We start from the raw sequence: 14,235 nt of genomic DNA, 5'->3' as shown, positions 1-14,235 counted from the left end.
TGTTCAAGCACTGAGTTGGGAATGTGACAGTTTGTTGGAAGTAGCGTTTTTATCTGGAATTTAGCTTTCTGTGTTTTCTGAAAAGTCTTTTTAAATTTGTTCAATTTGAAAAAAGTTTGGTACAGGAGCACCCTGTAGACCTCTCTTAATTTTAGCAGTTTTGTTCCTCAGAGATTCCATGAGTATGCTTCAGTTGTGGCCTTAGTAGGACTTTCTCTGTGAAAAACAATCTGTATAGCAGGAAGTCTACTCCAGGGAGATCAAGGTCTGAGCATCTTAACTGAAAGCAACTGCCTTGTGTATTCAGTGACCTATACTGTTTGGGACAGGTGGAACGCAAATGAGGATAGTGTAGAAAAGGAAAATCAGCTGAAGGCTCACTATGGTGAAGGAAAATGGGACTGGCTGGGGTTATGCATTTCATGGAGACTGAGGAATTATGTTACTGGAGGAAAGGTTTGAAGTGATTAGGTTGATGAACTTAAGAAGGGGGAGGGGTCTAAGTAGCAGAAGCTGGGGCAGGCTAAAGCTGGAAAGTCTGGGACTGGGAGCTCAGAGGGGCACTGAGATGGCCTGGTGGAGGAGAAGACAATTGGAGATGAGATCTGGTGTGGCACAAAGCAGTGAAAGCTGAGGGAAAAGCAGGTAGTAAGTGTGCTGGTCCACTACGGAAAATGAGGGTATCTACAGCATAGGTAGGCAGGCCCTGGGAGGAGAAGTCAAGGCAGTGACATGGGGTTAAATGAGGAAAATGAGACTGAGGAGCCAGAAATAAGGAAGGACATATGGCAGGACACAGATCCAAAGAAGCCAGGCACTTCCTCTTCCAGGGATTGGATTGGAACTAGGATACCTGAGATTCATTCATCTTCTGCTAGAAAGTGCCTATGAAACATACTGGCAAACTGATTTATTCTCTTTATATAGTGCTGTTCCGTACAAGTAATAATATTCTAATATTGCTGCATTTGTACCATGAATTCACAAGTGAGAGGTAAATGCAGAAGAACTTTTGTTACCAGTATTAGTTGTGCTAATAAAACATATGAGTACCTTTATAGCAGCATACGACTGAATTTTGTTGAATCTGGAATTTTAAGAACTAAGATATCTTACACAGAATAGTGTTATAAAAAATAAGGTTATAAAACCAACCATTCAGAAGTGTGGGAAAAAAAAGACAGTAAGCGTTTTTTGTGAATTTATTTCAGCCCTTTTGTGTGCATGATATGATACAATCTTTGAATATGAGGTAGCATACTACTTTTCCTTTCAGATCTCTCTCACATACAGCGGATGGTGCTTGTTAGAATAAAAGTTAAACATTGATATTCTTTTAGCCTGTTCAGTTTGTGGCTAGTACTTTATTTACTGCACACCATTCAAAGCCTGTAGGCAAAATTACAAATGTCTCTCTCAGAACCTTGAAGTGCTACTGCTAGTGCTATTTATTACTCAGAAAGGAATAATGTGGGATCATGCAATGAAAACATGTATTATAAATCACATACATACATATGCTAAGTTAGATTTTCTTGCCTTAATTCTTACACTTCCTAATGTGGGGGTGTTGGACTACTCCATTATATTAACATTGTTCTAGCATGGGATTTTGTGTGTAAAAATATCTATGTATGTATATTTTGTACACCTAATTCAACTTTGTTTTGTAGCCCTGGTGAACAATTCTCAAAAGGTAGAAATAATTTTGGGGAGTAGGCTGGGAGGCATCTGTAATATACTCCATTAGAAATGGTTTCATAAATCATTAACACAAAATTAAATAATAATGGAACCACAGAAGGTTCCATTAGGAACCTTCCATTAGGAAGGTCGTCTTAAATCTCTTCTCCTGCAGTAAGGGAAAATTAAATCAGTTTAAGCTGTCCTGAACGCATAGTTGACTAGCTTGTTCTTAAGAGGTCCCAAACACTATAATTTTGGAACATTACTTAACCAGTTAGTTAGACTTGCTTTACAACTAACGTAGAGTGTTTCCCAGGGAAACGTTTTTGAAAGGAATTCTTATAAGGTATTCCCGGTTAGAAATAGGCCCAGATACTCCAGTGGGATTGAACAGTTGCAGTTATCTGTGAATGGATGTAGGTAAATAACTACAGATAATACTCTCTCCTGTTAGTTGTTGCTTCTGTCTCCAATTACAGTTGTTATGTCCTGTGCGTGGGTGATCCTGAGTGGGGGATGCCAAGCTCCTTCTGTTTGATCTGAGGCTGTATTTGATAGAATTAAAGAAAACCTGGTCTGTGAAGGTTTTGATCCATTTTTTGAAAACTCAGTATACCGTTTCGCTTCCTGATATTTATTACTGTAGACCTGGATATTGGCTATAATCCCAGGTCCAGCATTCTCTTCTCATATATTTTCCTTTGGAGGACTGAATCATCTGACTGTACTGGACTTGTCAGTGGGCATAACTTGAACAGCACGTTCATCTTTCCCTATACACCTGTAGTGCTGTTGAAAAGATAGTTAGTTAAAAAACTTTATCAGTGTACCAGCTGCAACAGAGTACTTGTTTCATAAACTAATTTTTTGCTAGGGATGTTGCTTTCCAGCTTGTTTGATTCTGCAGCTGTTTGTCGTGTTCACAGGTGTATTGATACAGGTTAAACAATAAGTGCTGCACTGAATCAAGTGTGCGGCCCTTTCTGTCTTTGGTAGTACTTTGTGCTAGACCTTCAGGTGAAGGTTTGAATAAATTACCAATGCACGGTAGTCATGGTGGGAGAGACAAAGGAAGGGATGTTTTTGGCTGCTACACTGAAGCATGAGGGTTTACAGGTCTAATCTGTTGAATGTGGTGCTCATGGTTATTATTGGAAGCCTTGTACCTTTCTAATCCACCACAAGCGGAATTAGTTATGATACATACGAAAACCTGAAATTTCACAAATAGCTAAAGACATAAATGACTGGGTATATCACTATTAGCTTTATCAAAGCAGAGGGACATCATTTACTATGCTTGAGTACTCTTGTATCAGGCTACAGTGTGAGTTCGCCTTACTTCAGCTAAGCACGTTCTGTCTTGTGAACAGCATCAGAGGTCTTGAATGATTTGCTCAGTTCACGCACTGTTCTGCCACATATTGGTTTGAAAAACGTTAACTCATTTCGTGTTTCTGAGAGCAAAACGATTCACAAAGCATAAAGACGACAAGATCATGTTGTTGTGACTGAGAATAAAAACTGGATGCTGTTTTGGAGGAAGTGTATTTATTATTTCATTGTTAGACCTGGAGAGTTTGTTTAAAGCTTCTGATTTATTTCTTCTTAGGTCGAGTGCCCAGAGCTGTAGCATCTGTCAATCAGCACTTGTTGGCTTCTGACGATGTGATTAGCTGCTGCTTGGATTTAGGTGTGCCCAGCATTTCATTCCGCATTAATGGACAGCCTGTACAAGGAATGTTTGAGAATTTCAGTACAGAAGGGTTTTTCTTTCCTGTTGTAAGCTTATCAGCAGGCGTAAAGTAAGTACTACTTCTCTTCATTTTAATGTTGTTTTCTTTGCTTTTTTTGTTAAACAGAACATTGTCTGATTTTATGTACAACTTATTGTATGTATTCTGCTGTTTTGGTTCTGCCCAACCCTCAGGTGGGAGGCAGGAAGCAGGCAGACAAGTATTAATTTGTTTAGTGAGCACTTCATCTAAGGGTGAAATGTAAGCGCAGTGATTTGACCAAGTCACAGTGTCTGAAAATTACTATTTGATTTTCCCCTAGGTCCCCCTGGTGACCTAGGGGAAATTAATTTGGTCTCAATCCAATTATCAGTGACAAAAGTGTATGTCAGAAGCACAGCACCACATTGGTACTGATTAAAGTTCTCACTGGCAATCTCAGCAGGAAGTAAAAAACTCAATCATTGTGCAGACCGAATACCCTATTCGCAGCAGGGAACTTGAAGCAGTGATGAGAAGCAGTGTTGGAATCCTGTTACTAATGTTACCCATTCCTTACCTTTTTTTTTTTTAAGCTAAAAAGATAAAATTCGAACTTATTAATTGTCAGGGTTCTATTGTTATCTTACCTTTACTTTGTTCAGAAAATGTTTTGCAAACGTAACTCTACTGTAGCGGCCAAAATGTGTTAACGTGTGTTAACATTAGACAGCCCACACAACAACAAAAGACTAGTTCTTCTGCTGTTGTCATTACATGACCAATTTCCATTCAGTTCACCTGCAGCATATTTATTGCTGATGTTGACTGGCAACACCTGTAGGATGGAAAAGACTTAAATATAAGGAGAATTGCTCAGCAAGAAAGGTTAGAATTTTTCTGTTTTTTTAGGCTGAGCATGATTTCTGTGTAAAATACAGACAAATTATGAAAATTTTTCACTAAGCTGAAATGCTAATGGTCTAAATTCCAATATCTGCCATAAATGTCCAAACTCAGAAGGAATAATCAGGAGAGAGGAGGGAGTTTGTGGTGAAGGAGGGAAAAAATTCAAAGGGCTGGCTGGCTTTTATTTAAAGGAGGGTTTTTCTTATAGCTCATGATCTTACGTGATGGCTTCAGTATGGCCAGCATAGACAGAGAATATAGGTTTCATAAAGGAAAGAAGGATCACGTTATAAATGACTCGCACAACTAGTAATTAAGAAAAAAAATGGTTTCTGTGGGATAAAGTAAATCTGAAAACGAACATCTATGGGCTTTTCTTTCTGAGATCGATACGTAAATATTTTGATCATCTAATGATTAAGAGAAACTCCCAGGTGAGAATAATAACAAAGACCAAATAGAATAAAGGAGACCTGCAAAGGGGCTAATAATTGATTAATTGTTATTTCTCTCTAGAAGTGAGCCTGATATGTAGCTGTATTAGTACAAGGCCTTTTGAAAATGTTAATTACTTTTTTTTTCTTAAGGAATCTGTCTCCACGGGTGTGATTATTTTTCTTCGCTCTTATTTGATGTTATTTGTGTATTTTGTGAGAACATCACCATTCCTTTTGGTTACTGCTAGGTGATTGCAATAGTAGATTATATGTTGTCTGCTGTGTCTGTTGATGCCAAAGAAATGTTATTACATTGGAACCCTGAGTTCAGCAGTGGAGGAGAGTATTCTGCACCGGGCCCAAACTCTTATGGTCCTACTGCTCTTGTGCCTTATCCGTTCTTCTGATTTTGTGGCCTCCCTTGACGTCCGATTCCTGGACTGCTTCATTGCTTCAGTGCCAATTTTTTTGCTCTGAATTCGTGTTAGCATCTGCTTACCCACACTACTTTCATTCTGCTTTTAAGCATCAGTGTTTTCTCTCAATTTGCTCCTTTTCTCTCCATCTATCCATTTTTTTTCTCCCTCTACAAATGGTGCTATTACTTCTGCCTGTTGTGCTACAACATGGCTATTCAAATAATCAGGGAATTTAAACAGCAACGCCGTATTGAGAATTAATTTTCCTCCCATGTATTCAGATTTTTTAATCTCTCTTTAAAGCTGTATGAAGGCAGAGATAGATAAATAAAATGTGAGACTAAGTAAAATCAGCCGTCCAACACATTTTTATAGTTGAACTATTTTTAAGAAACTGAAACATGAAAAATCAACATCTTAAAGGTAACTGCCTGGTACTTTTAGTTATTAAATACAGTCTGTTTCACAGACAGACTTTGTAGTAAGCAAAGGAAGAGCATTAACTGTTTAATATAGTCTTGGCATTCAAGCTAGGAAAACTAAATATAATTGCTAGAGTGGTAGTCATAGCAAGAGTGCTTTTAATGAAAGTATGTGCAATGCAATTCAAAAATGAAGCAAAATTAGTAGTAATTAACCTAAACCAATAAGTTTACATATTTCTAAGTGTTTTCAGGAATTATATTGCTTTATATTTCATTTTCAGGAGGGTTGTTTCTAAAGTTCAGGTGAATTTAAAACATGTTTTTCAAAAGGAAAAAATCTGGACCTTTCCTCTAAAATGAGACAAAAACACGTAGCTTCTTTGAATATCAGGATTTAAAAACATGATGTGGAGGGCTAGAGAGCCTGCAGAATCAGGAGTGAGTAGCCTATATGGAGGCTTAAATACTGCAATAATGAGCAGAGAGAAAACTGTCAGGCTTCATTGAGTGCATGGGAGATTGGATGGTTTGCTGCAGCTGAGAAAAATGACCAAGCTGGCTGGAAGCAAGAAGGAGCTATTCACATGTGTGTAGTTGGCAAGGGAGGGGAATTGTATAAGTCTTTTCCATTCTGTCTTTTTTTTTTTTTTTTTTAACTTTTATCTATTTAGTAAGTTAGATAGACTTCTAGATCTAGTAAAATAAAAATCACTTTTTTTTTTTTTAAACCTCAAAGCTGTAGCAGCCTTTGGTCCACTCAAACACTTAAAACATTATATTCATAAAATGAAATTAGAAAGTGTAAGCTTAAAAGAAAGAAATTAGTATTTTTATATTTCTTATGAAAATGGAACTATTTCAAATATATATGTCATCTGTGTATTTTTGCATTCTACTTGAGAAAACTTAGGCACCTCTTATATTTCAAGAGAGTAGAAAAAGTATTATTAAAGTCTTTTACTGTCAATGAAACTTGTTCTGATATTTCTAGAAGTGCAAGTAAAAAGTGTTTCTCTTGATCACCCCATCACAAGAAATGAATGGACTGTTTTCTAGAGATAACATTTGTATTTAGTTTCTTGCAACTATATACCTATATAGTTTGCTCAAAGGAAGATCAAAATATGAACCTGGATAGTTTTTCATGTGTTTTTTTTTTTTTTCTGATATATCCTTACATCTATATCAAAAATATATATCTTGGATTTTAAAGCTCATTAGTAGTTGCAGTATTCAGTATAATTTTGTTTGCTTGATTTCTGTGAGATGATGGTGCTTTTTGTCTCACCATATTCTGTTTCTAGGGTGTTGTGTGCCGTCTCATGTTCTCTTTTTTTGTGTGAGTGCACCAGAAAGTTATTTTCACAATTTGAAGTGGTATATAAATAGTCCCTATGGGATTTTTAGAATATCAGTCCAAGTGAAACTTGTTTTGTGTTTCTAAATCACTTAAATGCGTTAAAAATGACTCAGTTTACAGCCATTTGATATTAAATAAGAAATACATTTTTGAAAGTAGACTGTTGTGTTGAATAATTATTTTTGTTTTGACTAAAATAATTTTTCAAAAAAATAGTTGGTAGATGATTATGTTACTAATTAAGAGTATCTGCTAATATTAATGCTTGGTAACTTTTAGGTGCTTATTAAAGCATGAAACATACCATTATTTTTATAGATGCTCTTCAAATAAATATAGAAGTTAACTGATTGACTGTTTACCATGCTAGTATAGGCTGACTATGGGAGAATGTATTTTTTTCATTGTAAATTGCACAGAGTTCGTTTCCTCCTGGGTGGACGTCATGGAGAGTTTAAATTTCTGCCTCCTGCTGGCTATGCTCCTTGTTATGAAGCTTTGCTTCCAAAAGAGAAGATGAAACTGGAACCAGTGAAAGAATATAAGAGAGATTCTGATGGAGTGAGGGATTTGCTGGGTACAACACAGTTCCTGTCCCAAGCTTCCTTTATCCCTTGTCCGATCGACACCAGTCAGGTATTTTATGTACACAGTTATGGGATTGTAAAATATGCCCTAACAAAATTTAAACTGGCAACAAAAAAACTAAGCTAGTTTTCCATCTTTCTTAGCGATACATCATTTATGTGTTGTGCTGTATTTAACTGACCTGGGTTATCTTTGGATCTATGAGAGATGGCAACTACGGAATCTTTTCTCATTTGTGGAATTGTTATGCTCTTTTCTTAGATTGCTCTTCCTTTTCATCTCGAAAAGATCAGGGACAAACTAGCTGAAAATATCCATGAACTGTGGGGAATGAATAAAATTGAACTGGGCTGGACATATGGCAAGGTGAGTTTTGAATTACCTGATTGGGAGCAGGCACCAGGTTAAGCCCCCTGTTAGAAAACCTGGACTTGGAAGTTTAAGAGAGTTTTTAATGGTGGCCTATAAACATCTGATAGAAAATAAATTTCTAAGAGATGGTTTTTTAAGCCAACAGGAGAGAGTAATGTTTATCTAGTGATTATAAGACAAATTTGGTATATAAATAAGGCACTTATTTTAGCACTATGGGTAATTAACTATTAAAAATGTTCTTTACTGAGAAACTTCCTAATTAGACCAAACTGAAATTCTACTGAAATTCATACTGATATTTGTGTGATTATTCACTATCTGTTTGGTTACTGTGGATCAGGTAGGTGCCAAGGGAAAAGTTCCGCATGGGAACTTCCTGCTGTTTGTAACCAAGGCTGGGTTTGATAACTTTTGTAACAGTAACTTTAAAGTTCTTCAAAGCTCTTTATTGATTTAAAAATAGCTACAGTTGCAACTTGTCCTTGCAGTGATCCCTTATGATGTGGGAGAATCTAACAACTTGAAGAGAGTAAGGCCATTTAATCAGCATTTTTAAATGCATACGACAAGGCATTCCCTGTCCAATGGGTCTTACAAAATAAGAAACAGTTAAAAAATAGGTGGAGTCTATTATATTCAGGCAACAACTATGCTAGAATTAGTAACTTTCCTTAGCAGTGTGAGCTTCTACAGGTTATGTTCTGCCTTGAAGTTAGGGGGTTTCACCTTACTACTTTTCAAGTTCGGTTTTACTGGGACAAGGCCACTCCATCACCACTGCATCCTGTGCATCCTTCAGAAGAAACTCTTTTTCCTTTTCTTATCCTCTGCGGTTTTTAGTTATGGATTTATTTCACTCCTTTTTTCTCAATAGGAGTTCTGTCTTACTATATACTAAAGTGTCACTGCTGTTGACATTCTGAGCTTTAACATTATTATTATTTTTGAACTTTGACAATTTTCATGAGTGTGAAGTGTCTAGACTCTTAACTGCCACCAAGCTAGAAACAGAATCACAGAATGGCCAAGGTTGGGAGGGACCTCTGGAGACCACCTAGTCCAACCCCCCTGCTCAAGCAGGGGCCTCTAGAGCATATTGCCCAGGATCGCATCCGGACGGGTTTTGAATATCTCCAGCGAAGGAGACTCCACTACCTCTCTGGGCAACCTGTGCCAGTGCTCCGTCACCCTCACAGGAAAGAAGTTTTTCCTCAGGTTTAGGTGGAACTTCCTGTGTTTCAGTTTGTGCCTGTTGCCTCTTGTCCTGTCACTGGGCACCACGGAGAAGAGACTGGCCTCATCCTCTTGACACCTTTCCTTCAGATAACTTTACACACATTGACATTGAGTGAAACAACAACCAGGCGTTACATGAAAGAGCTTATTAAATTAAGCTTCAGCTTCTCATGACATCAGAGAAAGAATATGCTGCATTATTGTTTCAGTGGTATATGGAAAACGTTACCAAATGATCCTTTAAGGAATCAGAATGTGTGCAACAGAGCAGATTATACAGACTTTCTCCATCTGTAACTCAGGCATTCAGTAGAAACGTTCATTGGATTTTCAGGCTTGCTTTGTGTTTTGTGTATTTATGCAAAACATGCCAAATACCCAGAATTTTATTGTATTTTGATGGTTATGGGGGAGTACTTATAGTGTATAGTATAAATGAGTCATAGGAAGGTTCATTTGCATTAGTTATTCAATAATGAATAACTATCACTGAGCAAAGCTAAATGGTATTGTTCACAGTATCTTTACTAGGGCAAAGATTTAAACATTTTTTGCTCTGTTGATACTGGTCTGATTCTGGCGTCAGGAAAATATTCTCTCCTCTTAATTTGTTACAGATACGAGATGATAATAAAAGGCATCATCCTTGTCTTGTGGAATTCTCAAAACTACCTGAAACAGAGAAGAACTATAATCTACAAATGTCAACAGAAACCCTAAAGTGAGTTTTAAATGTGAAAGAAAAGAGTTTTTTTTTTTTTTTATTTTTCATTGCAAAGCTTTATACTGCTGTAAGATTTAAAAGCATGACAGTCAGTTAGAATATCTGATTCAAAGTGTGTTCTGCTAGCTTTGCTGGAAGTTCCAGGGATGCATTTAGAGAGATTTGGAGAAATCTGTGTCTACAGAGATACAAATAAGGAGACAATACCAAATCCTATTGGCTTTACTCAAACTGGAATAATTTTCAAAACCCCAATTTGTACATTTTTTACCCTTTGAAGGGATTTTTTTAAATAAGGTAAAATGCCTGGGTTTTGAGATTCTGTTATTTTGAATATAAATGTCATTGGTATATTTGTAACGAAAACCAAAAAAAACGGGGGAAAAAAGGTGGATAAGCACTACAACAGCTTATCTTATTACTACCATTTTTCTGTGTTAATAGAACCCTTTTGGCCCTTGGATGTCACATTGTCCATGGTAATCCAGCAGCCGAGGAAGATCTTAAAAAAGTTAAACTTCCTAAAAAGTATGTACCTTATGATTATTGTATATAGTTTGTAAGTATAAAGTATTAATGAAATAAAAATATTGTAAATTTATTTTAAAAAATACTCACAATGAACCCCATAGGAATGCTGATGCAATGAACCCCATATGGTTGGTCTGTTCCCTTGCCTGTGATGATTGCTGACTACTAATACTGATGTGTTGCATCTCCTCGTGGAGTGACTCATGCAGATATGACTGTGTGTAGCTTAAATGTTACGTGATCTTAGAGCAGATATTACAAAATTAGCAGTATTTCAGTGCTTTTCTATCACATAGCAAAATAAAGTAGTTATATGACAGTAAACCAATCTACTTAGAAGAGTGTTTACCTTTTCTCCATAACTTTTATTTTCAATTTATTCCTCTCCTTCACTTCCATCCATTACAAATGTTTGTTCCACATATAGATGTTGCCAAAGACATTATTAATGTTTTTATTTAAGCATCCTATGCCTCATGAAAAAATGCAAGCAAAAAAAATCTAGCAAATTACAGTTGTTAAAATGGTGTACATCTCTAGGAAATGTGCATGGGGTAGACTTGCATAAAATATCTTCTCTCTGTTTTGGTTTTTTTTACTTCAATTTTTATTTGGTAGCTGAACTGTGGCAGTTGGGGAGCTGAAACAGTAGAATGTTGTTTTTTTTTTGTTTAGAGACCCTGAAGGAATCAGTAGGACCCCAAAACTGGTGAAGATGAATCAAAGATCACATCCCTCTAGTCTTGTCTGTGGGGGTTCTGTAGTGCTCCTGGGGCAGGTTTAAGTGCTGACCTTTAATGAAATTTCGAGACAGTAACAGTGAATCAGATTCTTCCCATATCCCATCAGTTTATCATCTCACAAGATGTCTGCTTTCTTGAAGCAGCTTTATCCGTGAGAAACAGAGTTAGGATTTTAGAGGGAGTAAAATAGTGGTAACATAAATACCTTTATGGTATGGAAGATGGTAAACTTGATCCATTTGATGACACTAATTTAAAAAGGGCAAAAAGAACCTTTCCCAAGGTTTCATACTACAAGTAGTAAATAATATTTAAACTAGTTTTTAAACTTCTCATTCATTGGAAAAGTGGGAAAAGCAATGTTTAAAGTAAGTTTTGGTTAATTTTATTGGAATGAATGATAACATGTAATCTTTACAGGCTGCTGTATCAAAGTTTATAAATTTTAAAATACAGTTATATCCTATACTTAAAAAAAAAATATTGATAGGTCATCACACAGATCTTTAAAATAGAAATATATCTAAAAGCAAATGTTAAAGTGTACCCATTTAATAAAATATTATTTTCATAACAGCTATTTAGGGACCCACATACAAATCTGAATTCCATTTAGTTAGACAGTGTGCAACTAGGTGGAGGACGAGACTCTCTGCTCTGTACAGTTTATGTCCCTGTCAGTAACCAAACACAGTGTGGATTTTCACAAAGGTATGGAGAGCAGGAGAATGAAACGGGGGGGAGAAAGTGAATGCCACCTTATGAATGCCACACAGAAAATTTTAAATATCATTATTGGGATATCTTGACTCTCTCTGTTGTCCTTTGTTGACTTACAGTTACGTGATGTCAAATGGATATAAACCTGCCCCTCTTGATCTTTCTGAAGTGAAATTGTTACCTTCTCAAGAATTTCTAGTTGATAAACTAGCAGAAAACGCACATAATGTCTGGGCAAAAGACAGAATAAAACAAGGATGGACCTATGGCATTCAGCAGGTAGGGACTGTTTTTAGAGAAATTTGGGATAAGGGAAGAATGTGAGATTTTGTTTTCTGGAGCATTAGTTGGGAATGTCACATAATAGAATAAATGCTAGAGGACATGGAAACTCTGGAAAACTTGGCACAGGAAGAGTAGGGTAGAAAGCCTTAATCACGCAAGTTTGAGTAGGTTGTCAGACCTGCATTGCTGCAGCTGCCAGATTAGTAACTGAGACAGATTCTTTTTCCTTCTAAACTAATATGCTAGTAGCATATTAATTAGTTTTCTGTGAGGATATATTGCCATGCTCCTCTCTAATTCTTTCCAAGTCTTCAGGTTTTTAATATCATTAACAATTGGGTTTAACGTACATAACTGACTTTGCATTCATAAAACTGTCGTTTACCAATATCATGTCTTCCCTGTAATAACTTTTAGCATTGTTTCAGCCTTCACTCTGTTTCATTATATATATCTCTTCGTGAAATTTAAGCACAATTTTCTTTTTGTTTTTTCTTGCCACTTCTTTTAGGATCTTAAAAACAAACGTAATCCTCGGTTAGTGCCATATGCATTATTAGATGAACGTACTAAAAAATCAAACAGAGATAGCCTGCGTGAAGCTGTTAGAACATTTGCAGGCTATGGCTATAGTATTGAGCCACCAGACCAAGAAATAGGTATGTACGCTAAACCAAAATCATGGCTGTTTTTTTTACAGTGCTGGGAAAATGTTAAAACACTGAAATAGGTGAGGAAAACATATTAGATATTAACTAAAGCTAGTGTGTTTTTTGTAGTGGACTTGAATGAAGGGTGTGAATGACTTATATATCGCTTAGATTGAAAAGATTTATTGTAGTTGATGATTTGATAATTATAATTTCTTTGACTTTTAGATTGGAGAAAATCTGTAGTGTGGATGAATGTATTAGTTTTCATTTGGAAATCACTGTTTAAAGTGTTCTGATGTTAGAGGGATCTACCTGAGGCAATTCATGCCTTTCTTGAATCTTTGAGGTATATGAAATGCTTGAAATACATGTACGTTTATTTTTTCAAACGCTTTCTTAGTTTTAGGTACTCAGGTATGTCACATTACAGTTCTTGTTCTTCAAGACTGCATTTGTAAGCTGCCAGGGATAATTCATTAACAGTTCTAATGTAATGAAGATTCTGGCTAAAAAAATTCATCATTAAAGGATATTTACCTTAAGTAAATATGCTACATGTATTGGTTTTCTTATTATTATTAGTAAGAAATAGAAACAGTTTGAAGCCAATTTTCCCTCAAGTTTTCCAATAATCAGTTTTTCCCCTTCCACAGCATGTGTTTTTTAATATGGAGGGAGAGAAGAACTTTAAAAAATATCCCAGGACTCTCAAGTACTTGTAATATTTAATGAAAGAAGAAAGTAAAGAGCGTGAGTCCAACTTAAAAAAATTTTTTTGAACCTTTTGCAGATTATATTTGACAATTTCTTAAGAGCTCAATCCTGCACCAAGTTGAATAAGAGGTTTTTTTTCCCTGTTGAATTCAGAAGCAGAAATTGGTTTAGCAATTTTTCCTCATATTTGCTATACCACTGTAATTTCTTGACAAAAAGCAAAACTTTTGTAGTTTTTAAAATGTTCTGAATTTAGTGAACTGTAATTTTTTTTTGTATTGTTTTACCGAATTATTGCATTGGATTGTATTCCATGTAGTAATCTTAAACTTCTGAGATCTCCTGTTCTATTCAGTTTTGTGTTTGGGGCTCTGCGCTGAGTGATAGATTTTGTAATCTGTTGATTGTAAACAGTGGATAACCGCGTATCTGATTATAGAATGTGGAAGCCTCTGAATACTGATTACTGCTCCTCCGTTTCTAACATTTACTACAAAGGTTTTTGGGGCCTGTGTTCAAAATATTGGTTCAAAAACCAAACAGTAGGAATAATTTTTTGATGCAGCAATGTTCTGTCATTGAAATAAGAGAAAAAATCGAGTGTGTTTCAAATCCTATTTTATAAATACAGTGGAAAATATAGTATTGTTCTTAAACTCGTAATGGTAGGTAGTGGCTGTTTTCAAAATCAGAAAACAGTAGCAACAGGTGAAAA

At 35.9% G+C, this 14,235-nt stretch overlaps 1 protein-coding gene across 1 annotated transcript in view; it reads left to right on the top strand.

Annotated features, from left to right (window-relative positions):
- RYR3 (ryanodine receptor 3) overlaps nt 1-14,235 on the top strand; it is a 256,319-nt gene that overhangs the window by 95,360 nt on the left and 146,724 nt on the right. Inside the window, exons 19-25 of the mRNA XM_068946291.1 lie at nt 3,299-3,491; nt 7,371-7,587; nt 7,801-7,905; nt 9,768-9,871; nt 10,319-10,402; nt 11,988-12,147; nt 12,665-12,812. Of these exons, the coding sequence (XP_068802392.1) occupies nt 3,299-3,491; nt 7,371-7,587; nt 7,801-7,905; nt 9,768-9,871; nt 10,319-10,402; nt 11,988-12,147; nt 12,665-12,812 (1,011 nt within the window). The remainder of the gene's footprint in view (nt 1-3,298; nt 3,492-7,370; nt 7,588-7,800; nt 7,906-9,767; nt 9,872-10,318; nt 10,403-11,987; nt 12,148-12,664; nt 12,813-14,235) is intronic.

The sequence above is a fragment of the Struthio camelus genome, chromosome 5, assembly GCF_040807025.1.
Source record: "Struthio camelus isolate bStrCam1 chromosome 5, bStrCam1.hap1, whole genome shotgun sequence".
NCBI classification, from domain to species: Eukaryota; Metazoa; Chordata; class Aves; order Struthioniformes; family Struthionidae; genus Struthio; species Struthio camelus.
This window is presented reverse-complemented; position numbering and strand designations above follow the sequence as displayed.